This window comes from Drosophila ananassae, unplaced genomic scaffold, assembly GCF_017639315.1.
Source record: "Drosophila ananassae strain 14024-0371.13 unplaced genomic scaffold, ASM1763931v2 tig00000128, whole genome shotgun sequence".
NCBI lineage: Eukaryota > Metazoa > Arthropoda > Insecta > Diptera > Drosophilidae > Drosophila > Drosophila ananassae.
Window position 1 is genome coordinate 329,919 of NW_025319124.1, and position 13,458 is coordinate 343,376.

General features: G+C 37.5%; 1 protein-coding gene across 1 annotated transcript in view; it reads left to right on the forward strand.

Annotated features, from left to right (window-relative positions):
• Positions 1 to 10,282, forward strand: part of LOC6503350 (dynein beta chain, ciliary) — a 316,566-nt gene extending 306,284 nt beyond the window's left edge. Inside the window, exon 15 of the mRNA XM_044718175.1 lies at positions 10,192 to 10,282. Coding sequence (XP_044574110.1) covers positions 10,192 to 10,282 — 91 coding nt within the window. The remainder of the gene's footprint in view (positions 1 to 10,191) is intronic.
• Positions 10,283 to 13,458: the final 3,176 nt, after the last annotated feature.

A 13,458-nucleotide genomic window follows, 5' to 3' on the forward strand; every position in this document is an offset into this window, starting at 1 on the left:
TTCTGCAAAATTCTTTATGAAACGTCTGTAATAATTGCAAAATGCAACGAATCTTCTAGCGCTGTCCACATCATGTGGGACTGGGTAATTTTGAATGACGTCGTATTTTTTGTCATTGGGCAAGATTCCTTTATTTGTGCATTTATGTCCTAGGAAGGTGACTTCATGCATGAAAAATGAACATTTTTCGGGATGTAACTTTAGGTTGTGTTTCCTACATTTCTCGAAAACATCAGTTAGGTTCTTGAGCATGTGGTTTTCGGAACAACCTATGACTATTAAGTCATCCATGTAAAGAAATGCTTGGGAAGGCTCCAATCCAGAGAAAGCTATAGTCATCATTCTTTGAAAGGAGTTTGGTGCTATTTTTAAACCGAATGGTAATCGCGTGAAACGATATGAACCATTGTTCGTTGAAAAGGATGTTATATCTCGTGAATTTTTTTCGAGTTCAATTTGGTGAAAACCGGACATTAAGTCGAGACTCTACCTAGTTGATCTAAAATGTCATCAATTCTAGGGAGTGGAAATTTATCAGATAAGAGTTTTTTATTAATTTGACGATAATCTATTACTAATCGCCATTTTTTATTTTCTGAATTTGGGAGTGACTTTTTGGGTACTAGCAAAAGTGGGCTATTATAAGGTGATACAGAGGGTTCTACTATTTTATCATTAATGAGTTTTTGAACTTGTCTTTGAATTTCGTCTTGTTGACTATGAGGGTTTCTGTAATTTTTTGTATATACTGGTTCATCATCACTTAATCTCACTTTGTAGAAATTATTTGTAGTGATCGCTTCGGTTTCTAGTCCGAATACATCACTATACTGGGTGCACAATTTTGTAAGTTGATCATTGAATTGAGGTGGAAAGTTTTTGTAAGTTGGGATAATACAGTTTTTTTACGGTTTTCGGGGTCTGTTTTTACTACATCGTAAGTGGTTTGATTTGAAAGTGGTTCATGATGAATATTTTTAATATCGACTACCTGATCTATATTTGTGGTATTTAGTAGTCTTACATATGCATTCTGGACTGTTGCTATGGTATTTGCTATATAGATACCTTTATGAATCTCTTGATTCGGAATCAGTACACTATTTTCTTCGGAGTTTATCTTAATTTTTCGGATGACTTGGGATCTTGCTGGCAGAATTAGGGAGTTGTTACCAGAACTGTATGTTATCGGAACATAAATTGGATATTTGAGATTATTTGGTCTAATTATAAGCCAGTCTTCAGAAGGCTTGAAGTCCAATTGACAATTGTACCTTTTGATAAAATCTATTCCCAGTATCCCATCACAAGGAATAGCGAATTGCACATTTACTATATGGAAATCATGTGGGATGATGTATTTAGAAGTCTGAATTTCAATAAAGGTTATGCCTTTTGATTTTGTAACCTCTTGGCTTATACCCTGTATGTTTATGATATGATCATCTTGAATGTTTTGAAAATTATCAGAATTTTCCGCACCTGTATCTAGTAGAAAAATTAATTCTTTTCCTGTTGCTGCGTTTATGAAACTAACGAATGTACTTTGACTGAGATTTATAGTGTGAATCTTTTTATTTTTTACTGACGTGTATCTAAAGGTGTTTGGGAGTTTTCCGAATTCGTTTGGGCTATCCTCATATTGTTATTTTGGTTGTTATTATTATTATTATTATTATTGTTGTTTCCCCCACGGCTATTTCCGCCGCGGTTGTTTCCACCACGGATATTTCCGCCGCGGTTGTTGTTTGTGTAATAACTGTTATTCTGGTTACCGTTATTTCTGTAGTAGCCATTGTTTTGATTATAACCGTTATTCTGGTAATATCTGGTATTATTATAATAACCTCGATTATTACCTCTACCGCGATAATTGTTTCTGAAATTATTACCGCGATAATTATTTCCTCGTTGGGTGTATAATATTGAATTGGCATTACCTGTCATTTCAGTACTGCATTGTATGTACTTTGTGACGGCTTCATTCATAGTTATGAAAGTGCCTGCTTCCAATATTGTTTGCGGCCATGCTCACAGTTTTTAACCATTGTGGTTATGGCCTCCTTGGTACTGAATTTGTCAGCGTGTTCGGCCGATAGGCCTTCGTCAATGTACGAAGCTTCTAGGAGCTTTCTTAGGTTGTCTATTTCCGTCGTGAATTTTTCTGCAGTTTTGCCTTTCTGGGTTGTTTTCGCCATTTTGGCTTTAAGGGGGCAGGATGGTTTCAGGGGCTGAAAAAAAGCACATTTTTGCGATTTTTTTTCTCATTTCTGAGTGAATGAAATGATCCAATTTTTTTACACGATAAATGGCTATATTTGTAGAGTATTTAAGAATATTTTTTATTAAGAAATAATTATTATTTATTCCGTGACGGCAGTCGGCCGGAGTCGCTTCAAAAAATTGGTCTCTTGCGGTGCGTAAAGTCTGGCCTTACAGTGTTATCTAAAATCAAAAAATTGAATTGATTTACTTAAAATATTTGTTTCTTGTGCGGATGAACGAAACCATTTTGAAAAATATGCAATTTTGGATTTTTGGCGCGGTTTCAAAGTCAAAAGTGTCATTTTTACATAAAAATCCGCCCATTTTTGCCCCTAAAAAAAGTAAAAAAATTTTTTTTAAAAAAAAAGCGTTCGTTCATCCGCAAGTATTTATTGTATTAAAGATGTGTACAAAATTTTATTAAGATCCGAGCATTACTTTTTGAGTTATGTTACGCACCGACTTGGAAAATGCTGTTTTGAGAAAAACGTGTCTAAAGTTTTAAAAGCAATGGAAAGTATATGGAGAGAAAGAAACTAGAAAATCGGTATCTCAGCAAGTTTTAGTCCGATCGACATGAAACTTTCACAGGATATTCCTAAGATAATGTTCTATTATATAAAAAATTTCTGAAAAAAAATTTTTTTTGAAGTCTCAAACCATCCTGCCCCCTTAAATATGTCAGAGGTTTCTCCGACTATGGTGTCTTGTTGTTTTCTGATTATTGCTTCTATTGTTGTTTCATTTTGGACTCTGTATAAAGTTGATCCAATTATTTTGGATTTAATTACTTCTACAGCCAAATTCTCGAATGTGCCTTTCGTTAGGTTAACTAACCTCAAAGCTGTTATAAATCTTTGAAGGTGTAATCTTTGCCCGTTAAATTCAGGGATGGCATTCGATATTTCTCTAATGTATGCCCTTTGGGCAATGCTCTCGTCAGCCATTGTGGTTGGTTTTAATTCTACAATGCTGTCGTTAAATTCAGAGTCGGACAAGTCCTGGTCTGATAATTCAGATTGAATAAGGACTGCCGGAACCGTAAGGTTGTTAATATCGCTTTCTTCTATTTCTTGTTGGTCAATAACTTCTTTTGATTCTGGTTCGTCACCAGCTTCAATTGTTATTGAAGTATTTAGAATAGTAGGTATTGAAATATCGAGCTTGAACCTTTCTTTAACAGAAGTTAGATTAGATCTTAGTCTGATCAAAAACTTTGATACTCGAGACCAGTGATCCGGATTTAACTTTTCTCTGTGTTCATATATTAATATTCGAGCTTCATTAAAGCATTTAACTAATATTTCTACGTGTTTATTGACCGTTGTTTTTTGTATCGGTCTATTTTGGGTTAGTGACTTATGAGATTTGTCAAATTCTGCTTTAATGGTTGATAGTTCCTTTGATAATTTATTCCATTCCATTATATTATGGGTGTGGATTATCTTTTTGAAACCATCATCACAATTGTTCTACCTAAAAGTAGATGCTCGTCTGTTCTTGATTTCACTAGCACACCCGGAACTGTTGTTAATACTATTCCTTTTTGGGTTGCCGTGCAGTGAAACAATGGTGAAACATGGCAGTTAAATGTTTCTATATAAAGTATTTCTAGCTCATACACACTAACTGGGTTTGTCGATACTAACTGCCTGATCCTTTCTTTGAAATAGGGGTCCTTTTCATATGTTTTTTCTATGGCTCTCTGAGTACTCATACTTGAATTATTTTCTTTTTAAACTTTCTTTATTTTATTTATTTTTTTTTTATTTTCATTGTACGTAAAGATAGGATTATTCATGAACATATGAAATCTTTTTTTTTTTTTGTATATATCATAGGTGCATTCTTAATATATCAGCATTTGGCATGGAGCGTTTTTATTATTTTTTTTTTTTTTAATTGTATAAAAATTAATTTTTATTTTTCGTTATTTTTTTTTTTATATTTTGTCCAGATCGGTAGCCTGGCTTTTATTAATCGCTCTTTTTGCTATACATTTATTGTGAAAAATGTATGCTTTATACAAAATGAATGCAATCAAAATAAATACAATAATTGATAAAAGGATATTTGTCAATTCGGTGTTAGTAGTGCTGGACTCAATTTTATTTATTACATTTGCTGTGGAGTCCACTTGTTTTACATCTACTAAACCCATTTTGGGTATTTTCTCTTGAATTGGTATATAAATTTTTTTTGTAAATTGTATGATTTAATTTATTATTTATTTGCCATTCAATTTGGCTCATTTAAAGACTTGTCTTATTTGGCTATATGCATATTGCGTTTATTTATATTTTTTTTTTTTTTATAAAACCTGCCTATAATTTTTTTATATATATATTAGTTGTTTTTCTTGGTTGTTCATTATTTTTTTTTTTTTTTTACATAAAAACCTGCCTATTTTTTGTATGGTTTTCAGGCCACACGCTAATCGGGCAACTTTAATGTCGCTCAATTTTACAAATGATTCTTTATACTAAAAAAAAATATGCATCGCAGTGCAATACAAAAAAATATGCAACGCAGTGCATGGGAAAAAAAATATTGCGCTCTTGGTAGCGCTGTCGGTTCACTGATCCGGGCTTAGCTTGGAGCGCTAAGCGGGGCCGGTGCTGGCTGCACAGGCTTTCCTTCTTAGTTGGTTGTTGGGGCACCGGTGCTGGCACAGGTTTGCTCGCAGAACGGTGATTCCAGGGGTCCTCTGCAGTCATTGGGGCATTTTCTCTTTAATTTCGGTAATTCCTGTTTCGGTGGTGGACTAAGTATTATCTTGTCTTTGCATATATTCGTTATTGCAGTGTAGGTGGATGTGTGAGTGGCTGTGGTTTTAGTATTTCTTTGCGTTAATAGGTTTTTTATGTGTTCAACTTCGGCGTGTATTTTCACCGAGTTGTTGCACTCTAATCTACTTCCGCTATTTAGTAGCTTCAGTAATTCAGCCTTTCTGGCTTTCAAACGTTTAACCACGCCACCACGTTTAGCACACATCACACTCTACTTACTGCGATATTCTGTTTTTTTTTTTCGTAGGAATTCCATTTAAGAGTGGCTGCTGCTGTGTGTGTTGATGTTTTTTTTTCGTTGATGTTTTTTTTCCAGTTGTTGATCCGAGTTGTGTTGATTTGATGTCCAGTTGAGAAATAACGGTTGGGGATCCTTTGATGTCCTTTAGAGTCCTGTCACGGTCGCCATGTTGTATTCCATCGAAAGGCTCCCCAGATTTTTTGTTGTGTTGTCGTAAGTATTAACTACATCAGTTGGGTTTAGGTTGTTTAGTATAACTTTATTCAATGTCTTCTAGTTATTCGGAGCAGCCGTTGTTGCCGCTCCGAGCTCATGGGAGTTTCTGGATTTACAATTATACTTATGAGTTAAAGGAAGTCTAAAGTCTCGTAGCTGCGCTGCCCAAAGCGGCAGCGGAGAGACGTTTATGTATTTCTTAAATATTTATATATGAATATATATTTATGTTATGTTCGCTTAGGCGGAGGTATGTGGACATGCATAAGGTCCACTCGTGTTACGTATATGCGGACATATGCACTTTTCGGCGTGCAGCAAAGGCACAGCGGGCGATTCATATTTCGGTGCACTTAGGTTTATGACCGAGACCTTGGACAACATAAACACTGCGACAAAGTGTTACAGTGTGTACCCTTTAAGTACTCTTGGTACAGTGGGTGGTCGATATATATATATAATATTAATAGTGCATATATGTGCATATTACAAATCTCTGTAGACTCCAAACTCGCTTCTGAAGAGGTAAAATCACAAGAGTTTGGTGACATTGAATTCCTTTGCATTAAAATCACTTTGTCCGATCAATCTTTGTAAGTTACCTGTTCTTACGTACCACCTTCGTCCGAACCGCCAACATACTGGTTAAATTTTTCCGCTTTTCGTTTGGTTTTCGATCGTCTGTCTGATGGTGACCAGCTCATAGCTCTGGGTGACTTTAACATCCCACAACTTATGTGGTAAAATGTTGAAAATTCACCGTCTTTACAGCTTAACTCCCACCACGACTTCCCTGCGGGCATATTTGACATGTCACTCTGGCAAATTAACCACGTTAGAAATTCTTTAGGTCTGCTGTTGGACTTATGTTTCGTTCTGATCCTGATGGAATTACTCTTTCAAGAACTTTGCCCCTTTCTGACCATGAGGATCCATATCATCCCACTTTTGAGCTTTCAATCAAAAACACCTCCTTAATTGACCTTAAGTCTACACTTAAATCTCATAATGTTCTTTCTTCCGTAAGGCTGATTTTATGAAAATAAATAAGTTCATCTCGGAATTTGATTGGTTGGATTTACAGGCATGTGAGGATATAAACATCGTATTACAAAAATTTTATTTCACTCACTCTTTAAACTCATTTTTCGATGCTTGTCCGCTTCAAAGAATCTTCCTTGGTATACAAAGCACCTTTAAATTTAAAGAATAGTATGAGTAGACTTTTGAATAAACATAGATTACCCTGCTGTACAGATAGTTATTCAAGATACTTAGTAGCTCGGTCCAATTTCACTGTGCATAACGCAGAATGATATAGGAGTTATATTCGCCGTTGCAGGATTTAGTTTACTCAGGATCCGAAGCAGTTGTTAATTGAGATTATTTTATCTCGTCGCGAAAAAATACGAAAGGAAAAAAGGTGGCTGTAAAATTAAATTAAATTATTTCAAACGACGAAAACGAAAATGCGTGCACTCTTTTCAACGTTATAAATTCGAATCTCTATTCATATCAACAAAAACTTAAGCCTAGCTTATCTAGTGCGGCGAAGCGGGGCGAATTCATGGGAGAGCGCAAGTGAGAGCTTTACTTGCGCTCCCGCTCCGCCCTAAACTAACTTATACTAGACTTCATAAAATTCCACTTAATTATCTACATTAATTATACAGCAGTTTTATAACTTTGTAAACACTATGCGTAAACATATATCTGCTTATTTTTAACATATTTCCCATACTGCTTACGTTTAACGTAGTTTTTTCAAACTACGTATTCACCTAGCAGTAGTACAGCTCAGTTTTACACTTATAATATCCAAACAGCCAATCTTATATTTCGCCCATCTTTCGATCAAAGTGGTGTGTTATCGGATTTTCTTAAGGTCAAGCCCGTGTATTCGCCAGGCCCTGATGGAGTACCAGGCTGTGTTCTGAAGAACTGCGCCGAGGCTCTGTGCAAACCGCTTCTTAAACTCTTTAATCTATCGCTGGAAACTTCGATTTTTCCCCTTCTGTGGAAGGAATCCTTCGTTATTCCGTTGCATAAAAGAGGAAAAAAATCCGACGTGGCAAATTAGTGACATCTCTAAATTGTCAGCAAATCCAAAGCTTTTTGAAAAACTTTTCACTCCACATTTGCAACACCTATGTAGTTCAATAATAACTCCGTGCCTGCGAGCCATACTCCGAGCATGGCTTCATGAAGCTCCGCTCCACCACTACTTTTATCACGGGTGGCTTCCAGAATGGCTTACAAACAGACGTCATATACACTGACTTCTGTAAGCATTTGACTCTATTAACCATTCGCTTCTTATAAGTAAACTCAGTCTTTTGGGATTCCCAACTGATCTTATCTGGATTTTGAGCTAATTATCTGGGAGAACCCGCGCCACATCTGGGGTGCCCCAAGGAAGCCATCATGGACCCCTACTTTTTACACTGCTTATTAACGAATTCACTTGCACTTATGTACGCTGATGACGTTAAACTTCAGTATAAATTCACTAGCGCCCAGTCTAGACTTTAAACCGATTTGGAAAAAATTCAAAATGTATGTTTAGCAAATTACCTAAAGCTTAATGGATCGAAATGTAAGCTCATGTCTTTTTACCGATCTAGTCCTCACCAGGCTATGTTCTTTCTCTATGGGAACGCCTTAGAACGATTAACTCAGGTTATTGATCTAGGTGTTCTATTAGATTTGAGACATAAATTTACCGACCATATATCTACCATGGTTAATAAAGCTATAAGTGTGCTTGGTTTTTTTAAAAGATGATCAAAAGAATTCAATGACCCGTACATCACTAAAACGTTATATACATCACTGGTCCGTCCGATTCTTGAGTGTTCGTATTTTTGGAGTCCACAATATGGAGTACACCAAGATCACATTAAATCTGTACAAAAAAATTTCTTTACTTTTGCTCTTAGGGGACTTAATTGGGATGCAAATCTTTACCTCCAATCTTATCGTTGTGTATCTTTTACTAATCAACTTACCATCATTAACAAACCGTAGAACGATGGTGGGTGTCATGTTTCTATATAATCTTATTTATGGAAATATAGACAGCCAGCATTTACTAACACACTTAAATTTTAACGTTCCTAGTAGAAGGACCAGAAACTTTCGTCCTCTACTCCTCAGCCATTGTAGTTCGACATATGCCCAACACGATCCGTTCAGGGTATTATGTTCGGACTACAATGGTCTCTACCACACCTTGCCACTTTGCCCTACTAACAATCTTAAAACTCTTATATTAACCAGCTTATCTGTGCAACACTCTTCCTCGTGATATCTTTCTCCTACTTTCCGCTTAACTATATCGGATCTATTCCGGCGATTCGACCGTACGTCAGCGTCCCTCGGTCGGATGGACGGGAGGTGGGCTGTACGTATGCAGTACCATTTAAAAATAATCATAATATTGGTTGCGATTGCTATCAGCATTTATTGTAGCCGTTATAATGAAGCGTTTGCAAATTCTTACATTGAGAGAAAGAAAATATTCTTTGTTAGAATGAATTTATTTTAAAACATTTATTATTAAATATTTCAATATTTAATTTTAATAAAAAATTGTTTTCTTTTCTTACAGACTTCGAGGACCTACTTTTGTTTGGACATTTAATTTAAAGAGCAAAGAAAAAGCTAGTAAATGGACGTTAGCCGGAGTGTGCTTATTATTGCAAACATAAATGTCAAGCTGGTCGGATTTATTTCTAAAATGCTTCTTTAGTGCTTTTCGTTTTTTGTTTTAATTAATAAATCCCATTTAGTCCAATTACAGCTCTAGCTTGTAAATGATAATTTTAAGCATTTTCATTTATATTAATTTGTGTTACAAACTAATATAAAATTTCATGAGGATCGGCCCACTACATCCTATAGCTGCCATTTAACTGAACGATCAGAAATGGCACAACCTTGCAACATTTTTATGTTGTTTTAAACATTATTTTAAAAACTTGATTTGATGGTGAAATTCTCATAGAAATCGCCCAACTATATAAAATCCAATAAATATATATAAAAATGTTGACACCTAGTGCCAAGACCTAATAACCCAGCTCTAGTAGACTGCGCCAGAAACAGAAATCTGCAATATCGGCGCTAAGAATGACCGACTGACCGGAGTAAACCAAACCAGCGAGCTGGGCAAAAACCCAATACCAAGCGATCTGAGTCGGCAGACCCAGAACTAGTACCTAACACTTACATTCTTTAACATTAACATTATAGCACATACATTCTTTAACATTGACCTTAGTGTACGCACTTACATTAATATTGACCGGCTAACCATAGTTAAGCCACAAAATATGTAATTCTCTGATCGTATAAAAGATCATCTGGTCCTAGACAGTTTCGAATACAGAGTAAATCGGTTCGTTACTCAGAATCATCTCATGGTACTTAAATCTAACCTACTTAGGGTGATGCTGCCGTGAAACGGACCGCCAGGAGCACTTATACGAAATTTCTCGTAATCTCCATACCATCTTGTGGTACTTATACTTACTCTACGTCGTGTGTTGCTCCTGTGAAACGGATCGCCAGTGTGACTTACCTATTCGAAATCTCCCGTGTTTGTCAGTATCCCGTGAATCTTTTAACTATTCTTTTCAATATTAAATATTAATAAAAAATTGATTTCTTTTCTTAAAGACTTCGAGGACCTACTTTTGTTTGGAAATTGGTTTTAAAGAGAAAGGAAAAAGCTAGTAAATGGACGTTAGTCGGAGTGGCCGATTATTGAAAACATAAATGTCAAGCTGGGCGGACTTATTTCCAAATATTATTTGCTTCTTTAGTGCGATTCGTTTTTTTTTTTTTTGTAATTAATAAATCCCATTTAGTGCAATTGCAACTTCAGCTTGTAAATGATGATTTTTATCATTTTCATTTATATTCATTTGTGTTATTGCATTTACAAACTAATATCAAATATAACAATAGAGGACGATTCTAGTCGAGTATCACGACTATATGATACCCGCTACTCATTTTTTCCCAATCTTTAAAATAACTTTCAAAGTAAATCTGTCGGGACAGGCAGCATCGTAACTGCATCGATTTATAACTACAACATAATGGGCGATTGGAGGGCAATGACCTAATTGGATTTGGACAACTGAAAAAAGGTTGCAGAACAGGCTGGCTCCACTTAGCAGGTCCACACCCTGCGGTCTGTGGAAGTTGGGATCAGCCAGAGCTACGTCGTGAGGAATCTTCCATTTCGAAATATCAATTTTAAGGGTGAGCTGACTGTCCGCAATATGAGACACTATAAGCGCCTCTAGGTTCGCACAATATGTGGTTAGTCGAGACTTCACACATTAACGGAGGATCCATCCTTAGCAATCTCAGTGCCGCCGAGACCGGAGACCGCTTCACAGCATTTGGTGCGACGAAGCTGAAGGGGTATGAATGAAATAGGGTAAACTTGTGAAACAGAGTCCAATAACACTCTGCAAGGCAGGAAGGCGCATGATCGACCACGGATGAGGATGTTGGTTGGCAGAAGCACTTCATTTTGGCGACCCTGAGTCAATAGGGTGTTGATTGACTGGGAAGGTTGGATAGCAACGGCAACACCAGCGTTGGAAACCAAGCCTCGCACTGGTGGGGAATTATTAGGGCTGGACAGCTGCGCATGGGCGCATGGACGGGCGTTAATAACCATGCACGAAGATCGGTTATTGGAAGATCTGCCTCGGCCCACGTGGTTAGCTGGTGGATATGCAGCCAAAGAAAAGTCGACGCATTCAAGGGTCCGGCACCTTTGCTCCAAGAATCGTGCCATGAACTCCCAAGATGGAAGGCTGTCATTGTTTTCGGTGAGAGTTTATTCCCACTTGGCTTTTGTGGCAGGATCCAACTTCTGAAGGACAATCTGGATGAGCAAGCATCCTTGGATCTCGAAAGGTAATCCGGAACTCCTGAGAGCCCGCATATGCCCATTGAACCAATCCGATAGAGCTCCTGTAAAGTAGCAATAGACCCTGGGTCGACCACACGAAGCTGCAGGATCTCATTGATGGGAGACTGGAAAATTAAGCGCCGATTACTAAAACGTTGGCGCAATAGGTTAAGGGCCACATCGTAGTTCGCGTCAGTAATTTTTAACGCTCTCACCGTATCCAAGGCTGACTTCCGCAGGCATGAAATGAGCCACCGGAGCTTTTCCATTTTTGTTAGGTGAGAATGGCTGTCAATCGTGGCCTTAAAAAGGGCGCAGAAATCCGGGCAGTCGACATAGTCGCCACTGAATGTTGGCATCGGCACCGGTGGCAAGGAGGGGGCTGGCTTGTACGGCATGGGTGAGACACCGGCACCGTCGAAAAGTGTGGAGTGGGCAGCGATTCTCATGGAGCGCTTGGCAACCTCCACCTGAATATCCACTTCCACATCAGTCGCCAACTGCGAGAATTTCCAATACAGCTCACTCTCGATCTCGCTGAAATTAAGCTCCTCCAACTCTTCTTGAAGCGCTCTGCAGCGCCACAATGGTGCCTCCTCATTCCGCGCTGCAGCCTTCACCTTCTGAGGCAGCGCCTCCATCTCCTTACAGGTCACCCCTGCTCTTCTCTGCAGCATCCTGTCCCGGCTTGTGGCAGCAGATCCAATGGTTTCACATCCAGACCAGACATCGTAAATTTCCAGCGCGAGTAATGCAAATCGAAAACCAAGAAATGTTTTTTTTTTGCTGTTTTTAGTATCACGCATTTTTTTTCGGTTCTGGGGCAATTAAACTTATTGAACTCAGTAGCGTAGATAGGGGGGGATCAATCCCCCCCTTGGGTCTGAGAATTATAAGATGATATAATCTCAAAATTTAAAAAGAAACACATTTTTACGCGATGACTGTGCAGTACAGCATTATTATTATTATTATCGCAGATTGCGGATTATTATCGCAGTGTAAAATAAAACTTATAAAAAAACAGGATATTATTCTGAGTCATATCCCCCCCCCCCATATCAAAAAGCTATCTACGCCACTGATTGAACTTCGGGCGCGGCACGACTGAGCCGAATAAAAAAATTTCAATTCCGATTTATAATCTATTGAGAGCTAATTACGCGCAATCTGACCGCGCATTATTAGTGGATGTATCTGACCGCGCATTATTAGTGGATGGTGACATAAGTCTACTTCCTAGGACTCGCTCTCCCAGGAGGATTACAAATATCAGCTTCAGAGACATTTATCTGCCCGATTCAGGAAAAGGCGAAACCCGAAAAAAACTACACAAAAGCTAAAACTAATGAAGGGTGGTTTGCTTGGATAACAACCAGAATTTACTGTAGTATATAATATATATACTATGGTCAGAAATGAAACTGCTTCTTAGTGGACTGTATTTGAATTCTGTGGTTTTTATTGATTGACGGTTAGGAAATAACTGAATAAACTAAATGCAGCGCAATGATGCCTTAGGTATATGTATAATGAATGTAGATAATTAAGTGGAATGTATGAAGTCTAGTATAAAGTAGTTTAGGGCGGAGCGGGAGCGCAAGTAAAGCTCTCACTTGCGCTCTCCCATGAATTCGCCCCGCTTCGCCGCACTAGATAAGCTAGGCTTAAGTTTTTGTTGATATGAATAGAGATTCGAATTTATAACGTTGAAAAGAGTGCACGCATTTTCGTTTTCGTCGTTGCAATAATTGAATTTAATTTTACAGCCACCTTTTTTCCTTTCGTTTTTTTTTCGCAACGAGATAAAATAATCTCAATTTAAAACTTGGCGCCCCCGGGTGGACTGTATTGAATATAATTAAATAAAAAAGCAACAAAAAATGGTGTCAGTGACACAATACATATATAAACAATGTATATATAACATATATATATTAAAAAACAAGAAAGGAAAGCTAACTTCGGTCGGAGCCGAAGTTTATATACCCTTGCAGTTGAGTCGCAGTCCG